Source organism: Rhinolophus hipposideros (assembly GCF_964194185.1).
Source record: "Rhinolophus hipposideros genome assembly, chromosome: X".
Taxonomy (NCBI): Eukaryota; Metazoa; Chordata; class Mammalia; order Chiroptera; family Rhinolophidae; genus Rhinolophus; species Rhinolophus hipposideros.
In genome coordinates, this window is record NC_138046.1 from 87,996,087 (window position 1) to 88,016,304 (window position 20,218).

Here is a 20,218-nt window from a genome sequence, read left to right on the forward strand (position 1 = left end):
CAGAACGTCACCAGTGGGGAGGGGGCCAAGAGGTAGCTTTAACGCTCCCCCAAATAAACATCCAAGATAAATCAACACGAAACGCCAATACAATTACCCTAGCGCACCACCCCTCGCAGTCAGGTCGCCACTTCGATCCCCCCTCACCCACTACAGAGCCTTCAAGCCCTAGAATGTCCCGCGAGAGGCCACGTGGCACCTTGGGGTTCTGGAGCCTTTGGCAGTAGGGCAGGGGAGCTCTCCTGCACGGAGCTCCTGGGCTGCGTGCCCTTCACCTCTAGGCAGGGGGCGCCTTGGCCCTAGAGACACAACTTGCCCAGAGGCCGGCGCTGCGAGGCGTGCTCCTCCCCCGCCGGTTTCAGATTTACAGAACAGAGCTTCCAGGCAGGACGCGCGGTAGCCTGACGGCCGCGAGGATTCCATTCCCCTGACCCGGCCCGGCTTGACCCTGCCCGGGAGCGCCATGTTCGTGCGTGGGTCCCGAAGGCGCCGCTCGGCGCGCACGGTGAGTGAGACTCAGGGCAGCGGCGGGCGTCAGGGGTAAACTTAAGCCCAGGAGAGGGGGCTGGGGATAGGGATAGCGAGGAGGTGCTCGGAATCCACAGAGGGTCTGGGGATCCACATCCCCAGAATTCCCAGAGGGGTTGGGGTAGCTGGAAGCGTGTGGATGAAGGAACGTGGAGATTTGGGGGCCCATGCTCCCTAATCACCTCTCCGCACACTTTTTATCAGCACCCCAAGGACTTAGTGTGCTCCCTTCTTGTGTGAATTATGGGAGGGGATTCTGAGGGCCAAAAGATTGGGTCTCCTGGTCCTGGATTAAACAGTGGCCTTTTGAGCTTCTGAGGGAAGGGGCCACCCTCTGTACCTTGGCGGAGGTGAACTAAAGAGTGAGGTGGTGCCAGCATAATGAGGGTGGAGGGATTGGGATTTGGGGAAGGAGAGCTTCCAGGCTTTCACTTGAGCGAGGGAGTCTTTGAGTTCCTAGACAGGAGGGTCTCTCGGTCTCGCTCTTCCTTTGGAGGGGGTCTCTAGGTGGGGTCTGTGTTTGGTGGTGCAGAGGAGTGAATAGCCCTAGGATATGAGGGGTAAGGGCCAAGGCTTCTTGGGGCGTGGGGTTTCTGAATAGATTAGGGGCCTCCTGAGGTCCTGGTGGAAAGTGTCCAGTTCCTTGGATATGAAAGGGTGAAGCCAGCATTTGGGGGAGGGGTTCATGCGTGGATTCCATGTAAGGAAGGGGTCTCAAACTCCTACCCCGTGGAACTGGAGTTCTGCTGGCCTCGTGGTGGAGAAGGGGCCCGAGATGAAGCCTGGCGGAGACACCCAGATTAGGGACTCTGTGCTCTGGGCAGGCAAAGTACTGAGTTCTGGGGGAGGTGTTTGAGGCCTGGAGGAGTCAGAAACTGGGGGGAGGTTGGGTGGGGGGAGTCCGAGGCTGGCCTGGGGAAGAGACTTCCTTGACAAGGGGGCATATAGAGAGGTGGCCTCAGCTCTCCCGCCTCTACCACTGTTGTGTCCTCCTCCCCCGCGCTCCGGGGCGTTGTCCCAGCCTGCCCAGCGCTGCCCTGGTGGGACAGGCCCCAGCGTGCGGTCGTGGGCCTTGGAGTGGAGAGGCAGGCGTTGACTTCTCCTTCCCCACCTCTGCGACTCGCCTGGTCCCGCGTCTGCCCCCGCCCACTACAGCCTCCAGAGGCAGAGGACCCAGACCGAGGCCAGCCCTGCAATTCCTGCAGGGAGCAGTGCCCTGGCTTCCTGCTGCATGGCTGGAGGTAGGTGACCATCCCAGGGCTTCGCCTTCGTCAGGGCCCGGCCCTCAGGGGAACCCCCCAGAGATTCAGGCCAGGCCCCTAGGCTTGATCCAGGGGTAAGGGTCTGGGGAAGGGGGGGTTCACAGAGGAAGCTCAGTTGGGGAAAGAGCCTGTATCTCTGATTCAGAGCCCTGCCCCCTGACTCATTCCCTATTATCCCTTTCCCAGGAGAGCTCCACCCACGACACTTCCCTAGACTTGTCCTACCCAAGCCTGAGTCCCATCCCTAGGGAGATCCTCGGTCCTGGGCTCTGAGCACGGCCCACTGACCTCCAGCCACCTTCTTGGACTAGGAACTCCTCTCCCTGACTTAGTGCCCTCTCCTCCTGCTGTAGTCCTGTACCCAAAACGTCCCATAAAAATACCACAGACAGAGCCGTATCCACAAGTTCAGAGCCTCAGCACAGGTTAGAACCAGTCTCCAGGGAGAGTTCCCCCACAATGTCCAGAGTCAGTCCTGAGGGGAAGCCCCTAGCTGTATAACTCCAGTCTCAAGCTCAGAGTTTCACCCCTACACAGGCCTAAGTCCCAGAGTTGAAAGTTATCGGACTGCCTTAAAACCCCACAGCGCCACCCTTCCACCTCCTGTGCCCAGGCTCACAGCCCCATCTCCTCTCAGCCCTGTCCCCGGGCCCAGAGTCCTTTGGTGGTGATAATATGCGTGCCCTTGCCTCTAAGTTGAACTTACTTGGGCTGCCAAGGGATCCGAGTGGGCTGACTGACCCTTAGTAACTGACCCCCATCCCGGCCCCCTCAGAAAGATCTGCCAGCACTGCAAATGCCCACGGGAGGAGCATGCCGTGCACGCGGTGCCTGTGGACCTGGAACGCATCATGTGTCGGCTAATCTCAGACTTCCAGCGCCACTCCATCTCCGATGATGACTCGGGCTGTGCCTCAGAGGAGTATGCCTGGGTGCCCCCTGGTCTCAAGCCAGAGCAGGTGACCAGAAGGCACCACCCATTCTTGCTCTCCAATAGGCGCACACATAAGCAGAAACACACACACTCAGGTGGAAACCTATTTCTGAGGCAACCCTGGGATGTGTGGTCAGACCGCACCTGTCTTTCTCACCCCTCTGTGACCTAGAGGTGGTCAGCCCCCCCAAATTCACAGGGAATCCTCAGTGATCACTGGGCCATTTTCCCAGAACCTGTTTCATCCCACTCCTATTCTATCCCTTACCTCGAGGCTTATCCCAGCACTTCATTCACCACATCGCCATTGATTAATTCATTCAATAGTTATTGAGTGCCTGCTGCATGGCAGACACTGTTCTAGGCACTGAGGAACAGCAGTGAACAAAACAAATTATATATATATATATATATATATATATATATATATGCCCACGTGGAGATCAGATTCCCGGGGGGGAGCAACAATGAATACGCAAACCTGTAAAAATATGTCAGATGGTGTAAGGTCTGTTAAAAATGTCTTTAAAGGCAGGGGAGATGCAGAGAGACTTTATAATGGTAAATAGGGTGCCCAAGTAATCCTCTGTGAGAATACGATGTTTGAACTTCCTGAAGGAGGTAAAGAGTGAACCACATAGAAATCTGAAGTTAGAGAGATCCAGGCAAAGGGAATAACTAATGCAAAGGCCCTGAGACAGGAATGTGCGTGTGTGAGGAGACCAGTGCGACTGGAGCAGAGTAAGTAGAGAAGAGTGGAGGGGAGGTCAGAGAGGTGGCGGGGAGAGGACTTGGACTTGGAATGAGGGAGAAACCACAAGAGAGTTGTGAGCAGAGACGGGATGTGCTTTGTCTTAGGATTTATCGGGATCCCTCTGGCTGCTGAGTGTAGAACAGACTGCATGAGTGCAGGTGGAAGCAGGGGACCAGTGAAGGGGAGGCTACTGCAATAGTTTAGGTGGCTGATGACAGTGCTGGCAGTGGAAGGAGTAAGTGATGGTCAGATTCTGGTTACGGTTTGAACGTGGAGCTGCTGAGAGGATTTGTTTGTGGGTGTATAAGAGAGAGGAGTCAAAGATGACCCTAAAGATGGTGGACTAACTGCTATGGGTCAGGCCAAGGTGGGGGCATGTTGGAGGTCTAAGAGCGTAAGTTTGGTGTTGACATCTGGAGGTAGAAATGACCATCAGACATCTGAGTGGTTGTCTCAACTGAGTGGTCATAGGGCTGAAGGCATGCGTTTGTGAGGTATTAGCTGCAAGATGATATTTATAGTCATAAGGTTGGGTGTGATTCCCATGCGAGTGAATGGAAACAGAGGCAAGAGGACCAAGGACTGAGCCTAAGGACCCTCCCACATGTAGGGGTCTGCTGGTTGAGGAGAAAACAAAAGGACACAGGAATTGGCCAATGTTTCCTTTCGGTAGGAGGAAACCCAGGATGGTGTGGTGTCCTGGAAGCCAAGGAACAAAGTGTTTCCAGGAAGAGGAAGTCATCAGCTGTGTCCAGTGCTACTGATGGGTTAAGTTGGATGAGGACTGAGACCTGAACAATGACTTTTAACAATGTGGATGTCATTGAAGTCTGTGACAGGAAGAGCTTTAGAGGAAGGGCAGGGACTGAAGGGACAGGGAAGGCTGACTGGAGTGGGGTCTGGAGAGATTGCAAGGAGAGAAAATGGAGACAGTGAGTGCGTATAACTCTTTTTAGGAATTGTGCTCTAAAGGGAAAGAGAAAAGTAAAGCAACAGCTATAGGGAAAAGTGGAGTCAAGACACGAGGGAATGCTCGGCCTGTTTGGGAGGTGATGAAATTGATCTGGCTTGTAGGAAGGAGAGATGGAAGTAGTCAGTAGAAGTTCCCTTCTGATGATTTTAATTTTCTCAGAGAAGTAGGGACCCACCATCACACTGCATTCCAGCTCACTCCTAGTCTCAATTGTTTTCTCTCATCCTCCATTTCCTCCCAGGTATACCAATTTTTCAGCTGCCTCCCGGAGGACAAGGTCCCCTATGTCAACAGTCCCGGGGAAAAATACAGGATCAAGCAGCTGCTTCATCAGCTGCCCCCACACGACAGTGAGGTGAGGAGGGAGGAGACAGGAAGGGCGTGACAGATAGGGGGCACAGCCTGGGCACATGCTGGGCAGTTGGACAGAAATGGGCAGGATCAGAGGGGGAAAGGTGATCTGAGGTGAAAGGTGTGGACAGTCAGGGGCAATCAGGACATTCCTTAGCAAAACCACAGCTGGGCCTTGGGAGAGGTCAGAGGTGGGTATTTCAGGCAGGAAGCACCATCTATACAATGGCCTAGAAGTAAAATTTCTGAGTGTGGATGACATTTGGAAGAGGGTTGGGACGCAGACATCAGAGAAGGAGCCTGGATGACCCCCGCTACCTTAGGCACAGTACTGTACAGCACTGGAAGAGGAGGAGAAGAAAGAGCTCAGAGCCTTCAGCCAGCAGCGGAAACGGGAAAATCTGGGACGTGGCACTGTGCGAATCTTCCCAGTGACCATCACTGGGGCCATCTGTGAGGAGGTGAGTCATGGAGGGCCTCGGGGAGTGAGTGGGTCTTTTGCTCCAAGCCCTGGGGGTACAGGGCCCATCTCTCAGACCCTGGAAAGATTAAGCCTGTCACTGAAGCCCTAGTGGTCTGTCTCTAGTTTCCCCTCTGATGGATGATGGGCTCTTTTCCTCACTTCTCACTGTTAGGCGAAGATGGTTTCTAAGGCCTCCCTGGTCAGCGTTGTGGGTGTGGAGGGCCCCCTGGTGGATGGGGCCTGTCTCTCAGATCCCACTGTTAGGTGCCATTTGTCTCTAAGGAGGCCCTAGCCGGCCTTCTTTATTAGTTTCCTGCCCTCCACACAGTGGACGTGGGGCATGGCTGTCTCTCTGGTCCTCTTGTGATTAAGACTTGTCCTTAAGAACCCACCCACAGTGGCAGGGCCTGTCTCTAGAGCCTGGCAGTGGGTGGAATTTGTCTCCAAGCCCCTCCCCCGGCCCCGGTAGGTGGAGCCTAACTTGAGATCCTACTGTTTGGTGAGGTCTGCAACTAAGGTCCCCTCACTGGGCCTTGCCTGTCTCTATGATTTCTCCAACCTCCCGAGGGCAAGACTTGCCTGTAAGGCCCCCCATGTAGGCAGGGCCTGTCTCAAATTTACCCAGTGGGTGAGGCCGGTCACAAAGGTCTGCCATGGGGAAGGCCCAAGTATGACGCACGCCTTGGCTGATCCCCATCCATCTAACCATCTTGGTAAGTATGATGGTGTCTGTTTGTCATCTGGTAGTGTGGGAAGCAGATTGGAGGCGGGGACATTGCAGTGTTTGCCAGCCGCGCAGGCCTGGGTGCCTGCTGGCACCCCCAGTGCTTTGTGTGTTCCACGTGCCGGGAGCTGCTGGTGGACCTCATCTACTTCTACCATGCTGGCAAGGTCTACTGTGGTCGCCACCATGCTGAACGCCTGCGCCCGCGCTGCCAAGCCTGTGATGAGGTTTGTGTCTCTCTGCCCAGGGGTAGGAGTGAAGGGTGGGAAGGGCCAGGGGCAAGCCTCGCTGACAGCCACAGATGGCCTGCGCCACAGATCATCTTCTCTCCTGAGTGCACGGAGGCTGAGGGCCGGCACTGGCACATGGGTCACTTCTGCTGCTTTGAGTGTGAAACATCGCTAGGAGGGCAGCGCTATGTCATGCGTCAGAGCCGCCCCCACTGCTGCACCTGCTATGAGGCTCGTCATGCGGAGTACTGTGATGGCTGCGGGGAACACATTGGTAGGTGAACGTGGCACTGGACAGAGGATGGATGGACAGTTGGGCCACAGCCCATCCCTAGATTCCTCCTGTCCTCCAGGCCCCATCCATGGTTGTCCCCCATACTTTCGGTCTAGCCCCAGCATCATAGACCTATACCCTTCACTGCAAGTCCCATCACCAGTATCCCTCATTCTGCCATACTTTCTAAACCCCACCTACACAGCACTAGGCACTAGGCACCACTACACATTGAGGCCCACCTCCAGAGTGCCCTCTAATTCCCAGATCCCCTCAGAGCTACTCTCTCAGTCAAGCCCCTATACCCCAAGCCAAACCCTATCCATCAGCCTAGGTACAGCACACTTGCTAAGCCACACCCTACCCTCTAAGCTCTACTCCTTTCCCACCAAGGCCCCGCCCTACTTTCTAAGCACTGTCCCCACCACCCAGGCCTCTTCTTCAGGTCTATCTTTCACTCTCCTACCTGAAGCCACCTCTTAATGTCTAAACCTGACCCACATCTTAGTGTCCAATTGCCCAACCCCCACTCTGGGAGGGAGCACCCTGGGAAAGAAAGGAAGGGGGAGGAGGAGACATTTATCAGCCAGTTCCTAGGAGAGCATGAGGAACCCTGAGATGAGGCTCAAACCTCGGGTTTCCTGCTTCCTCCAGAGAAGGGCCCCATTTTGGAGAGGTGGCAGGGGAGGGTGTCTCCGGGTACCCTGCCTTAGATTCTTTGCTTCTTCCTGAGAAGGGTGGGGACATGCCTGGGGGCTCTGCCTTAGTTTTCCCCCTCACGTCGTCCCCGCAGGCCTGGATCAGGGCCAAATGGCTTATGAGGGCCAACATTGGCATGCCTCAGACCGCTGCTTCTGCTGTAGTGGCTGCGGGCGAGCCCTGCTGGGCCGCCCCTTCCTGCCACGCCGTGGCCTAATCTTCTGCTCGCGAGCCTGCAGCCTGGGGTCCGAGCCCACAGCTCCGGGGCCTGGCCGTCGCAGCTGGAGCGCGGGCACAGTCCCCCCACCGCTCACGGCCTCCACAGCCTCTTTCTCTGCTGTGGTGGGGGTGTCCGAGACCTCCACCAAAGGCGCCAGCACCGAGCCAGCGCCTGGTGAGTTAACCTTCAAGTCACGCCCAGCCACTCAGCGTCCATCCCCAATCCTGGCCCCTCTCAGTGACTCCACCCAGACTATACCCCCTCGTAAACCCTGGTTCTGTCCCCTTCTGTACAAGGCCCTCCCCTATCTCAGCTTGTACCTGCTTGAGCCCAAGTTCCTCCTTTCCTCCAAACCCTTGACCCTCCACCCTTTCACAAACCTAATCTGCTCCAGCCTATGCCACGCCCCCATGCACCAATCCAGTCCTGCTCCTACTGCGTTCCAACCTCCCTCTCCCCACCTCCACTCAGAGCCTGTCCTAGGCCTCATATTTCCCGGACTCCCCACTTCACTGCCCGTCTCCGACCTCTGCCCCACTTTCCCAGCCCTGATGGGGGAAAGGAGGCCCTTACACAGGCCTCCCCTTGGGGCAGAGGCAGATACAGGGACTCCTTCCATCTCTCCAGCTGCAGGTGAGGAGCCCACCCGCTTTCTGAGAGGGGCCCCTCACCGCCACTCCATGCCTGAGCTGGGGCTCCGCAGCGTCCCGGAGCCACCCCCAGGGACCTCGGGCCAACCAGACCCGGAAGATGGTGCCTTTGGTCGTCAGAGTGCCCCGCGTGTCAGTTTCCGGGACCCTCTGGTGTCTGAGGGAGGCCCGCGGCGGACCCTGAGTGCACCCCCAGCCCAGCGCCGCAGGCCTCGTAGTCCCCCTCCCAGGGCCCCCACATGTCACCGCCACCACCATCAGCACCACCACCACCATCGCCGCCGCCGCCACAGCCGCCGAGGTCACCACCATCAGTGTGACTTGGCATCAGGGTCGGACTCAGAATCTTGCTCCAGCTCACCCTCCAGCTCTAGTTCGGAGTCCTCAGAGGACGATGGCTTCTTCCTGGGGGAACGCATCCCACTGCCCCCGCACCTGTGCAGGCCAGTGCCGGCTCAGGACACTGTAACAGAGAATCTCAACTCCCCATCTCCACCGCCCCGGGGGAACTCATGTCCAGGGATGACTCGCCAGTCCAGAGACAAGAACTGCATCGTGGCCTGAAGGTGAAGCAGTCCTGGGGGGCTCCAGTCTCAAGTCAGTGTAGCTGGTGACCTATCCCCCAACCTAAGTCATAAATCCCCTTCCTTCCTCCCTCCTTTGTCTGTTTGTACTATTGAAGTAATTTAACATGGTGTAAAACAGGCCTGGTGGCCTTTCTCCAGCTGTCCCCACTTCCCAATTTTCCCCATTCTGATGCTTGAGATTTGTTCACATTTGACCAAAGGATTAATTTATTCATTATCATATATTCCAACAATCTGTTTATTATTTTTTATATTTGTCCCTCCATATAACTGCCCCCCACAGTGAGGTTATTTGGAGTGGGTCACAACCTAGGGCCTGGAAATCTGAAATCTGAGGCATTCTTCTCCCTCATTTTGTGGCTTAGGTGGGGCATAGTCCATGCAGAATTGGTGTCTCCTTTCGCATACTGCAGAAGGGGGCCCTAGGTACACCCATGAAGGTGGCCACACCCAGGAGGGTTGATTGGCAGGCTGGAAGACAAATTCTCCCAATAAAGGCACTTGTACCTCAATAGGGGGCTGGGTGTTGGCTGGGAGTGTTGTAGGGGCCGGGAGGAGTCATTTCAATGGAGGTGTTATTTGCAGGTTGCAGAAAGAAACGAAGAGAGTTCACCTACACCTTATACCGGGCCATCTGCAGGGTCTGCAAGTGAGGAAAAGAAAGAAAGCATTGGTTGGGTCCATGTGCCCATTTTATAGCCAAGAACACTGAAGCTTATAGTACTTATTGGCACTAAAGCCATAAGTACCAACAAGGGACAGAGCTTGCATTCATGCCCTTGGGAGATTCCTTTCCTTCTCTCCTCAGGCCCCTCAGCAACAACCCCCTACACACACACACACACACACACTTACCAGTAGGGGCTGCTGTATGTCTTTGCTGCCTCAAGGGGAAGGTGACATAGGCATCAAAGCCAAAAAGGCACGTAGCGATTAGGCCCAGTACCTGGAGGTGGGGGTGGGGGTGGGAGTGGGGGTGGATTAGGCTGGTCAGCCTCATACCTCCTTGTATCCACCACCTCCAATGACTGTCCCATGCAAGGAAGGTGACCAAAACCCCAGGTAGGGAAGCCAGAGAGCCCCAGGGAAAGGCCAGGAAATTGGACACTACCCCCACCTTCACTCCTCCTGGTACCGCTCAACACAGGATGGCCACACGGTGGCCCCACACATAGGTGTCACCGTTCACAGTATACATTTGAGACAAAGTTCTAGCAGATGCCAGTCTAGTGTGTTGACAAAGGTCCTGTGTCAGACAAGGGATGGCCTTTTACAACAAATGATGGTCTTAGAAGGAAAACCAGGACCAGGGCCAGACTTTCCTACAGTCCCTGGGGACAAGTGTGGCCTACTGTGGGTCCCATACTTTCTGCCAAACCCCCTGTCTGCGCTTAGGAGGCGCCTCCATGACCTTTACCCCTGCGATGATTTTGGAGTGATTTCCTCTCTCAACGAGAACAACAATGGAGGTGATCAGGTAGAGGATGGCGGCTATGAGGGTTCGGAAGAAATCCTGTAAGGGGTAGGGAGAAGAGGGAAGTCAATGAGTGTCCAGAGTTCCTGGACAATCCCAAGTACCTGGGCCCTTCCCTCGCATTGCCATTTCTGGCCCCTGTCTCACACTCCAAGGCCAGTTGATGATCTGTATCTTGGTGTGCAGGTCACACATGTAGATGACAAAGAAGACAGCAGCAAGGATCATCTCAACCACCGACAGAGAGGAGTATGCTGATGTGGAGGTGCTGAAGCAAATCAGAATCACCAGGCACAATATCTGGAAGGATGACATGAGGAAGGGGTCCTCCATCAACTCCTGGGACTGAGGGGACGGGTTGTAATCAGGGGTCTCAAAGTCAGATGCCTACCAGGATGGGGAACATGACAATCATAACTGAACACTTCTTGTGTGCTCACTGGGTTCCAAATATTGTTCTAAGAGCTGGACAAGTATTAATTCACTTAATCATCCCAACAACCTAATAAGTTGGGCACTGTTATTAGTATCTTTATTTCTATAGATGAGAAAAGTGAGACAGAGACATTAAGTGACTTGCCCAGGGTCACCCAGCTAGTAAGGGATAGAGTTGGGCGTCTCCGGTTCCCCCTTTTTTCCTTCTAAGATAGGGGTGGACTGCGGGGAGTGGCCCAGCCAGGTGTTTTATGAGCACTGCTGGAGCCAGCTTGGGGCCTTGACGGGGCAGGACGTGCGGTTCCCCCGGCAACCCCTTTGGGAAGCGGTGAGAGCAACACCCGAGGGGCAGGACTCCAGTTAAAGGAGCCTCACCCCTTTTACAAGTGACTCAAAGGCAGCGCCCACTTTGAGGGGGGTGGGAAACCGAGGCTTCGCAGCAGCTGAATAGCTAAGGACCTCCCACTCCACCGCAGCAGGGCAAGGATGAACTGGAGAACAGCGGAGCGCCCTACCCTGCGGGACCAGCGCGCGGGGCTCCGCCCCAACAGGCCCCGCCCCTGGGCGAGCCGCCAGCCCGCCCGACAGTACCCAGGCGGTGCCACGCCCTGCCACAGGAAGCCCCCCAACTCCCAGGCCCCTGGGACCCCTTCAGTGAGTCCACCAATGAGTTCAAGCGGTCTCCCCCCACCATATGCGCCATGGACCCCTGACCTCACCCCGTGGCCCAGCAGCTCGCGACCACCTTCTTCAAACCCCATTGACTCGGCCTGCACCCCTTGTTTCGGCCCTCGGACACTAACCCACACACCCCGACCCCATGGCCCAGAGCGCCCCGCCACGCGCCTGCTTCACCGGGGGCTTTCTGGCTCTGAGTGATCCAGCCACCCCACCCGCCTGTCCCAGGACGCTCACAATCTCAGCAAACAGAAGAATTCCCTTGGGGGTGCGCCAGAAGTTGGTGCAGGCAGCCCAGCAGCCAGGGGCCGAAAGGCGCTCGGAATCCGCCATGGCGTGGGCTGGAGTCCCTAGGGGCACGGAGGATCTGCTCGCTTGTTCGCAGGTTCGAGGACACTGCACACCCAGCCGTCTTGCCCGCCGTCTGGCCGGGAAGGGGGCCCCGGGGCGACGGAGGCAGTGAATCACCGCGCGGCGCAGAAGCGGGCGGGGCCGGAGGGGGGGGGCGGGCCAGGTGGCAGCCGCCCCGGAAGCCCCCTCGCCCCGCCCACCCTGGCTACTTCCCACCGGGGCGCTACATCTCCAGGGACGCCAGCCTCTGAGGCTTGGCAGTTCGGGGTACCTTGAGCGGTAATGGCGAGATACTTTGCCCTTTTCGGAAACAAATGCTCCTGGGGCTGCCGCATCTCAACCGGGAGGAGCTGCCTTTGGGAGGGAGTGACTCAGTTTCCTTAGCTGTAAAAATGATCGAGGCCCTGGTGAAACTCAGGTATTTTTCCAGAATTAGGAATATTTCAAATTTTAGAAAGTTTTCCTGGTGCATATATGGTATATTACTTAACGCTCTCAGTGGGGTCTGAGGCTGCCCTGTTTAAAAACAAAAACAACAACAGCAACAACCAAAAAAAGTTAATATTTCCTCAAGCAAAGGTGTGGATATTGACAATAAGGTGGGATAAGCCCATACTGAAAATTGTGCTTCTTTAAGTCAGGTCAGGTTTCGTAGCCAAATGGTGCCAAATTGTGGGGAAACTGTTGGTTTCCGGAGCTTCCAGAACTTTGGAATTGTGGATAAAGGATTGTGGACCATAGAATAAACTTCTTAGCAGCGATGGGAATGAGACCATGGCAGTGCACACCCAAGCTGAGAGAGAACAGGGCCTAGTGAGCATCAAACTGCTCAGTAAATGGGGGCTGACATTATGAATAGTGTCAGAACCCAGGTTCTGTCTGATTCTTTGTTCTGCAGTCCGAGGGAAGTCGCGGCCCTAAGTGCTGGGCCTCCATTTTCTAGTTCTAAGAAGGGGCTGTTAGCCCATCCCTAGATGAAGAATGAAGGAACACGGGTTTTATTGCTGGGAGCTTCTTGGCAAGATGAAAGGGTCAGGCTCCTTGGGTGCCAGGCTGGGCAACGAAGCTGACAACATTTGGAGAGTGTGTTATCCTGAGCAAGTAATTTCTGACTTAGCCTGGATTTCTGCATGTGAGACAGGCACCTGCTCACTGGAATCTGGCTCTCCCCGGAGGTGTGTTGTGGGGCACGCTCTCTAAACTGGACATTGGTTTTATTCTCATCTCATTTGAGGAGGTGAGAGTCGTGGCTGGAAGGCTAGGATGGTTCAACCCAAGGGCCTGCCTGCTCTCCACCTCCTAGCTTGGGGCCCCTCAAAACCAAGGAAAGGACTCCCCTCTTTCAGCCCAGTGAAAGAGTGGTTGGATAATGGAAGGGGTGAAACATACTTTGACCCATTGCTAAGTGTGTGCTTTCCAAGTCTGTGAGGACATGCCTGAATTTCTAGAACACAACAAATTGCTCTGCCTCAGAGCCTCTTTGCACTTGCTGTTCCCACTGCTGTCAGTGCTGTTCCCCCAGCTCTTTATACATCTGGCTTCTGGTCAGTCAGGTCCATGCTCAAATGTTGTCTTCAAGGAGGCCAGCAGCCCACCATCATTACTTCCCCCAACACAACCTCCTTTTGCTATCTTTATAACTCTCACTTCTCTCTGAAATTATTCATTTTCGATATGTCAGTACATCAGCTACACAAGGATAGAAATTTTTGTTTTGTTCCTCCAAGCATCTCCCCAGTGCCTATCACAGTGCAAGGTAAACACTAGGGCTGCAGTTCAGTTAATACTTGTCAAATGCAGGTGAGATTAAGGTTTAGGAATGAGATCTTGATTAAATCTTGCTTCAACCCCCCACCCACCCACCCCAGCTAATATATACTCTTTGGGCATCAGTTCCCTCCTTTGTGAAATGGACATATCAGGATTATTGAGTAGATGTGTAAACAGATGAAAATAGACAGTGCAAGTGAAGCCAGTAGCAGGGATGAGGCTAAGTAAATGGTGGCTTGGGTTACTATTCTTAGTCTCCTGGGTGTGACTGTTTTATAGGACTGGGGCTCTGGAGCCCTTTCCTGACTGCCACAGAGCCACACCTCCACCAGCCTGAGTCAGGGGCAGCACACTCCCCCACAATGTCTACAGCGCTAACCATTCAAGGGTTCACCTCTTTATACCCCAACTCCAGCCTGGCTTTTTCAGTCCTCCTCTTTTTCCCAGTGCCACCTTGGACACTCACACTCCGGTCTTTTAATTTCTCTCCCCACTCTTGGCCTCTCCCCATAGGGGTGAGAATTGCCCACTCCCGACTGACCACAGCTTCCGTCGTTGGAGAGGATGGGGCATGCGTTCAGGATGTGGTGAAAGCGGAGGTGACTGGACATTTCTGGCTTGGGCCAGCACTGGCTTTGGGGATACCCTGCTTGGAGTGCCGCTGGCTATATAAGCCCCCGGCTTTAGGGCTCTGTTCCCAGGATGGAGGAAACTCTGGCCTCTCTCAGGACCGGGAACGCCCAGTGTGTAGCGTGTGCACACAAGCTGGCAGCAGTTTGTCACCATCTATGGAAGGGGGTGGGGGATGCCGCCCAAATGTTCTAAGAGCCTTTTTCGCTGGGACCGCTGACTCACACCTTCCCAGCTCCGCCCCAAAAGGGGCTCCAGGGCCCCAGCCCATGCCCTTAGGGCGTCAGTCTACAGGGCAGCGAAAGCTAACCAACCAGGCCGGAAGCGAGAGACCGCAGGCTCCCTACAAAGGAAGCCGCAGGGCTTCTAGCCTTGCTGTCCGGCGGGCCGCTGAGGGTCCGGATGATTCCTGGCCAGGGCTGTGGGTATACTGGTGCACTCTCGCCAAAACAGGCCCACTTCTGCATTCCCCACGCCACGCGGAATAATTATCTGTTAGCCCTGCACACCTCCATAAAAGTGAAATGAATGAATGGGTTGAGAAGCAGGAATTGGCGAAGAGAAACGGAGTGGGGAGAAAGCACAGCAGGCTGAGGACCAGCAAAAGCAGACCCCTCTAGAGGCATGAAAGAAACAGTACTTGACAGTGTGGTTGCCAGAAGAGGCCCTCCACCAAACCGGATCAATCCACCCCCTCCTTTACTGGGTGGACTTGGGAGCCCCACCCGGACTAGAGCACCTGGCAAGTCAAGACAGGATCTGACCATTTTTATTGCCTCCCCCGCCCGAAACAAGAAGTGCAGGCTGGCGAGTCAGGGAGGGCTGTACCACTGACGCAGCGAGGGGAGCACGGGCTAGTCGACTGCGCAGTAGGAGTGGGGACAAGGCCAAGTGGTAGTTCCGCCTGCGATACTAGTTCGCGGTTAGCAGAACACAACAGATAAATCCAAGTGGGACACTACCAAGTAAGCACCCAGCTATCAGACTGTGCTCAGTGCCTCCTCCTTCCAGCTGCCGTCTCCAGGCCGAGCTGCGCGGCCCCGGGGACCCCTAGAGCCCGTGAAAGCCGTTCCTCACTCGGCACCAGCCAGGGTCCCGGGGAACCCAGGGTTCGGTGGTCCGGGTCCTCGGTGCGGCGCTCAAGACGAGGAACCGTGGGGCCGTCCGCTGACCCCTCTGGGCTAGGTGCTGGGCTGCCCCCGGTTTTGGGCCTCGTAGATTGAGGGTGCTGAAGTGGGGAAACGCTGGCACTACAAGACCTCATCACCTCTGGTCCCCCAGAATCTGGGCTGCGACCTGGGGATGGTAGGAATGAAAGTTAGATGGGGCTAGGGTGGGGAACGGAGAGCTAGGCCCCTTGGCCAAACGTGGCCAGGAGACTCCAAGGGTTGAGGCAGACAGAGAAACCAACCCTTAGAGAAACTTTCCATCAAGGCCTGGACTCACTCTTCGGGAACCGACACCACCCCCTCACGACCTCCCCACACACCTCCTTTTCCAAGGCCCCGCCCCTTCTAGATCCAGAACACGCCCCTAAAAATCATTTCCCACAATCCCTAAAGGAAGCAAACCCTGACCTTCTAGATGCCAAACCCCTCCCATCTAGATCCTAAACTCTCCCCTTGCTCAACCCACCTCCCTCTGCTCCGAACCCTTTCCCTTATAGACCCCTTGTCTTTAGAAACTAGACCCCTTACCCTCTGCATCCCAGCCCCATCCCCTCCCTGCTGAGACCCACTGCGTCTTCCCCTCTGAGGGGCATGACTCTTCCTTATGAATACCTGCTTTTACACCAGACCCCTTCCTTCCTCTCCCCTCCTAGTACTTTGAAAGCCTCCTCTTTGAAATCCACCTTTATATCCGTCCTGGAAGCCTGCCCTCCCCGCTCCCAGTTTTGAGAATGCCATGAAGCCCTCACAGACACTGAACCCCCAACCCTCCCCACTGAGACCACCCAATCTCTCCAGTCTGGGACTCTCTCCTTCCCCTCACAGAACTCAGGCCCCTCTCTTATGGAAAACCCATCATGTCCTTACTGGGCCCTCCCGCCCTCTCAGACTTGCCTGGGTGTGTTTCAAGAGGCCTGCTTAGCACCAGGCGGAGCCGGGGGCCACCTGTGCGAATCCGCTCCACGACCTGGTCATGGGTGAGGCCCTGAGTCGACTCTCCATTGATGTGGAGCACGAGGTCGCCGGCCTGCAACAGGGCAAGATGAGCTGTATTATAGGAAGGGCAAATGGAGAGCACCAGACAAAGGATGAGAAGGCTATAACGCCATGGAATGGAGAATGCCTTGTGGCTCACCTGCAAGCGACCACAGCGTTCTGCGGGCCCGTCTTTCAGCAGTCGGCGTACTGCCAGTGGAGCATTGCCGACTGCATCGCGGCCTCCACTTAATGTGAGGCCAAAGCCTGCAGAACCACGAACCAGCTCCACACAGAACCGACCAGAGGCCTGGGGCAGCTTCGAACCACACCGTGCCTTAACCTGAGTCACTTGTGGTGGCCTGGTACACGTACCCAAGGTCTCTGACCGATGATGCTGGAGTAAGGACATGAGTGTACATACATTGCCAGTCGCGAGGCACCTGGCCTCGATTAGGAGGGCGAGGTGGTACCTGGGGGCGGTGTTCCAATAAAGCGGGATTAGGCAGGCGACTGTCTGTGACCTCTATGTCTGCAGAATCCAGCTCGCTACTGGCTGTGGGATGTAAGAGGGAGTCAGGGTCGAATTCCATGTAAACTACCTATGTCCTGTCCCTTGAGTTGTCATTCTAGCCTCTTCTCATTGCCTTGCTTCTAGATTCCACAGACAGATTGCCACACATTTCACTAGCCTCCTCAAACTCAAATAACTGTCCTTATTCCGCTTTCTTAAATAATAACCCTGGGACCGGCTACTTGAATCATCCTCCAGACCTTCCTACTTCCCTCTAAACACGCAGACCCTGCCCCTCAAATAACACCCTAGGCCCACCCGGGAGGGTACACTCTCCAGGACTGGACTCCTGAACATTCCAGGCTCCACCCTCTAATTAGCCTACACACCTCAGCCATTCCGGACATTTCGAGTCCCGCCCACAATGCATTTATAGGGCCCACCCTCTAGACAGCATTCCAGTCCCACCCCTTAACTAAGTGCCGGCCACCAACACGCTCCAGGCCCCGCCTTCTCAGAAATGCCATTCTAAGCCTCGCTGACCTCGCTGGGGATAACCATCCATCCTCGCACCCTCATCTAATCTTCCAACACTCACCTACGGTACTGCAATATCCCTCCCAGGGTCACCTCCTAGAGGAATAAGCTAGGATAACCCCAAGGTCCCGCCCCCCGAATCTCCCTCCGAACGCCGTTCCCCTAACTCACACCTGCCACCTCAGAACTCAGCTGTACTCCAACCCCGCCCCCCGGGGAGGCCCCGCCCCCGACACTCACCGTCCTTGGGGAGCAGGCGCAATGTGGCGCCCGCCTTGCGTACCAGTACCGCCACGTCCGCCGCAGCTCTGGCCGCCAGGGGTCGCGCATCCAGCCGCGCCAGGAGCCGCCAGGCTCTGGGGCTCGCCCGCTGGGGAGGGCGGCGGCCTGGGAGGGGGGAAAAGAACCCGTCAACACCCACCCCGAGCCTCGGCGAACCCCCACACTCCCCGACGTCCGAAGACTAGAATGCCCCTAGGATCCCCAGAGCCCCGACCACTCCCTCCATAGTTCCAGAGGTCGCCGCCTGTCCCTGTCATCTCCCGCGACCCCCAACCATCGCGGGTACGCGCGTGGATCCCCGCCGGCCCGCACGATATCCCTAGAGACAGCTATTTGACCGCAGTATTCCTGGACACTCCGAACACTCTGTGACTATCTCTGGACGTCTCCGACTGCCCCCTCATAACCTCCTATTCCAAACTCTTAACCCAGCAATATCGAGAGGGACCCCGATTCCCCCAGATGTCCCTAGAGAACACGGTCTGACCCCCTGTGGCCCTGAGACCCTCGACTCCCCCTCCAGATACCCTAGGCAATCTTGGTGGCCCACGTAGCCCCAACTGCCCCTCCACTTATCCCCAGAAGCCCCCGCCTAAGTCCCCGCAATTCACCAGAGACCGTGAGTGCCCAGGTGTCCCCAGTGACCCCGGGCAGACCTCTCCGGCACATCTCCGGAGACCCCTGAGAGCCCCCGAAGCCGGTGCGCGGCCCTGCGGCGCGGGTGTGGGTGCGGGTAGCGGGCCACGAGCCCAGCCGGGGTCGCTGGGTCCATACCCGCCGCCGCCGCCGCCGCCGCCGCCGCCGCCGCCGCCGCTCGGGCACCAGGCCTGCCTTGTTTACCACCTGTCGGAAGGGAACTGGAAGGAGCAGACAGGCGGGGCGAGGTGTGGCGGGAAAGCGCCTACCCCATCCCCACCCCCGTACCTCCTCTGCTCCCCCTAGGGTCCGTGGCGACCCCCGCGCGTGGCTCCATGACTTGGAGTCGCTCGGGTGGACGCACGGCCGCCAGCGACGCGTTTTGAGCTCCCGCGCGCGCTCACCTGGCTGGACGCCCGGGTCTAGACGCGGTGAGGCCGACCTGTCCCGTGCTCGGCGCCACAGCCCGCACGGTGACCTACCTGGCGGCAGGCAAGGAGGCCTGGCTGTGGGCGCCAGCGCTTGGCCTCGCTCAGCCTCGGGGCGTGCCTCTGTTATCCCAGGGCCCTGGGCTGGATTCCACCTTCCACCCAGGGGATGTTGTTATTCCACGTGTGAGAAGGGGAAGTCGAGGCCCAGAAAAGTTAAAGGCCCCGCCGGAGCCCTGACACCTAAAAACCCGGATGCAGAACTGGACCCTAAGTTACCTGGGAATTCTGCAGCCTCCAGCAGAGCTTTGCACATAGTAGGCACTCAGTAAATTTACAGTGAGTGTCTGCCTAAGCCAGATCCCTACTGGAGAACTGGAAGAGTACGGTGGGCTGGGGAGGGGGCGCCCTTGGAGCCTTTCTGGCCATGGGAGGGCTTGGGGCCCTGAGTCTAATAGGGTTGGGGGTGCTCAAACCCCGGGAAGGGCAGGTCTCCCGGAGACTGGACGGGTGGTAGGGCCTGCACTTGAGGAGGCTTTGAAGGCACCTGGGTGGGAGAGGATGCCAGCCAATGAGAGGAGAGAAATGGGGCGTCTTCTAGGTTTGAAAGGGGGGTTCTGGGGACACAGGCCCAAGGGGGGAGCGCTGGGGCACAGTCTACTGTAGTGGAGAAGGAATGGGGAACTGTGAGAGATGGCCTGTGGCCACTGCTTTGTGGAAGAAGAAACTGAGGCCTGGAGGGCCTCAGGCACCCACCCATGGCCCAGCAGCTAGTCAACAACAGCTCACATCTCAGGCCGCTCACCCCCAACATTCACCTGGTGCATGACTGTTTCACTTGGGGCTGCAGATGCACTGTGTCCTGAGGTGCATTCTGGATGGCTGGACAACCTCTCTCACCCACTTTAGGGTGCCAGTGTTGTCTGATCTGACCTTGTCTGAGGGGGATACACCGGACCTCCTTCACTGCTTTGTCCCTTTTCTGGCAAATACATCGGTTTGTCACACTCCACATATATGCCCACTGTTTTTCCTACCGTCCTGCCTTTGCCCATGCTATGCCCTCTGTCTGGGAGACCCTTCCCAGTCTTTTATCCACCCTAGGCTACCACGTCCTCTCCTTCACTGGGAAGTCTTCCCACTTTCTTCCAAGGCCCAGTCCCCGCTGCTCTCCTGGGGAGTACCCCAAATCTGCAAGGCATTGCTATTCACCAGGGGCACTGACCTCTCTGAGCCTCCATCTGCCTGAACTGGGATCCTCCCTGTCACTCCTCCTTATCTTCAGGAGTCAGAGTGGGCGGGTGCCTGAGGCCCTCCAGGCCTCAGTTTCTTCTTCCACAAAGCAGTGGCCACAGGCCATCTCTCACAGTTCCCCATTCCTTCTCCACTACAGTAGACTGTGCCCCAGCGCTCCCCCCTTGGGCCTGTGTCCCCAGAACCCCCCTTTCAAACCTAGAAGACGCCCCATTTCTCTCCTCTCATTGGCTGGCATCCTCTCCCACCCAGGTGCCTTCAAAGCCTCCTCAAGTGCAGGCCCTACCACCCGTCCAGTCTCCGGGAGACCTGCCCTTCCCGGGGTTTGAGCACCCCCAACCCTATTAGACTCAGGGCCCCAAGCCCTCCCATGGCCAGAAAGGCTCCAAGGGCGCCCCCTCCCCAGCCCACCGTACTCTTCCAGTTCTCCAGTAGG

The 20,218-nt window shown here is 56.6% G+C and overlaps 3 protein-coding genes across 7 annotated transcripts; 1 reads left to right on the forward strand and 2 right to left on the reverse strand.

Annotated features, from left to right (window-relative positions):
- Nucleotides 1-360: 360 nt before the first annotated feature.
- On the forward strand, nucleotides 361-10,543 carry PRICKLE3 (prickle planar cell polarity protein 3). Of its 3 annotated transcripts, XM_081043653.1 has the most exons (10): nucleotides 361-505; nucleotides 1,684-1,769; nucleotides 2,566-2,749; nucleotides 4,693-4,806; nucleotides 5,126-5,263; nucleotides 6,013-6,216; nucleotides 6,307-6,493; nucleotides 7,287-7,586; nucleotides 8,040-8,628; nucleotides 10,310-10,543. In XM_081043653.1, the coding sequence occupies exons 1-9, from the start codon at nucleotides 464-466 to the stop codon at nucleotides 8,624-8,626; spliced, it is 1,842 nt and encodes a 613-aa protein (XP_080899779.1). In that variant the 5' UTR covers nucleotides 361-463; the 3' UTR covers nucleotides 8,627-8,628; nucleotides 10,310-10,543. The 3 variants fall into 3 exon arrangements, with proteins under 3 accessions (XP_080899779.1, XP_080899780.1, XP_080899781.1); XM_081043654.1 differs by lacking the exon at nucleotides 10,310-10,543 and having other exon boundaries at nucleotides 1,550-1,769; nucleotides 8,040-9,159; XM_081043655.1 differs by lacking the exons at nucleotides 361-505; nucleotides 1,684-1,769; nucleotides 2,566-2,749; nucleotides 10,310-10,543 and adding an exon at nucleotides 4,332-4,410 and having other exon boundaries at nucleotides 8,040-9,159.
- PLP2 (proteolipid protein 2) lies at nucleotides 8,835-11,808 on the reverse strand. The gene is made up of 5 exons (XM_081043656.1): nucleotides 11,474-11,808; nucleotides 10,271-10,423; nucleotides 10,067-10,162; nucleotides 9,505-9,595; nucleotides 8,835-9,292 (listed from the first exon to the last, which is right to left on the reverse strand). The coding sequence occupies exons 1-5, from the start codon at nucleotides 11,567-11,569 to the stop codon at nucleotides 9,270-9,272; spliced, it is 459 nt and encodes a 152-aa protein (XP_080899782.1). The 5' UTR covers nucleotides 11,570-11,808; the 3' UTR covers nucleotides 8,835-9,269.
- A 2,927-nt stretch (nucleotides 11,809-14,735) lies between these two features.
- Nucleotides 14,736-18,518, reverse strand: MAGIX (MAGI family member, X-linked). 3 transcript variants are annotated; one of them, XM_081043659.1, is made up of 6 exons: nucleotides 18,121-18,296; nucleotides 17,423-17,569; nucleotides 16,605-16,687; nucleotides 16,292-16,528; nucleotides 16,051-16,183; nucleotides 14,736-15,283 (listed from the first exon to the last, which is right to left on the reverse strand). In XM_081043659.1, the coding sequence occupies exons 1-6, from the start codon at nucleotides 18,131-18,133 to the stop codon at nucleotides 14,979-14,981; spliced, it is 918 nt and encodes a 305-aa protein (XP_080899785.1). In that variant the 5' UTR covers nucleotides 18,134-18,296; the 3' UTR covers nucleotides 14,736-14,978. The 3 variants fall into 3 exon arrangements, with proteins under 3 accessions (XP_080899785.1, XP_080899784.1, XP_080899783.1); XM_081043658.1 differs by lacking the exon at nucleotides 18,121-18,296 and adding an exon at nucleotides 18,389-18,518 and having other exon boundaries at nucleotides 14,741-15,283; XM_081043657.1 differs by having other exon boundaries at nucleotides 14,741-15,283; nucleotides 18,076-18,278.
- Nucleotides 18,519-20,218: the final 1,700 nt, after the last annotated feature.

Excerpts from the sequence above, each read along its gene's own strand:
- PRICKLE3 (XM_081043653.1), top strand. The coding sequence starts at position 464 with ATGTTCGTGCGTGGGTCCCGAAGGCGCCGCTCGGCGCGCACG. Across the intron at positions 2,750-4,692 it reads CTGGTCTCAAGCCAGAGCAG|GTATACCAATTTTTCAGCTG; the intron begins GTGACCAGAAGG and ends ATTTCCTCCCAG. Across the intron at positions 6,494-7,286 it reads TGGCTGCGGGGAACACATTG|GCCTGGATCAGGGCCAAATG; the intron begins GTAGGTGAACGT and ends TCGTCCCCGCAG.
- MAGIX (XM_081043657.1), bottom strand. The coding sequence starts at position 18,133 with ATGTGCCGGAGAGGTCTGCCCGGGGTCACTGGGGACACCTGGGCACTC. Across the intron at positions 16,529-16,604 it reads TATTGGAACACCGCCCCCAG|CATCATCGGTCAGAGACCTT; the intron begins GTACCACCTCGC and ends TCCTTACTCCAG. Across the intron at positions 16,184-16,291 it reads AACGCTGTGGTCGCTTGCAG|GCCGGCGACCTCGTGCTCCA; the intron begins GTGAGCCACAAG and ends GCCCTGTTGCAG.
- PLP2 (XM_081043656.1), bottom strand. The coding sequence starts at position 11,569 with ATGGCGGATTCCGAGCGCCTTTCGGCCCCTGGCTGCTGGGCTGCCTGC. Across the intron at positions 10,424-11,473 it reads TTCTTCTGTTTGCTGAGATT|ATATTGTGCCTGGTGATTCT; the intron begins GTGAGCGTCCTG and ends TCATCCTTCCAG. Across the intron at positions 9,596-10,066 it reads ACTCCAAAATCATCGCAGGG|GTACTGGGCCTAATCGCTAC; the intron begins GTAAAGGTCATG and ends CCCCACCTCCAG.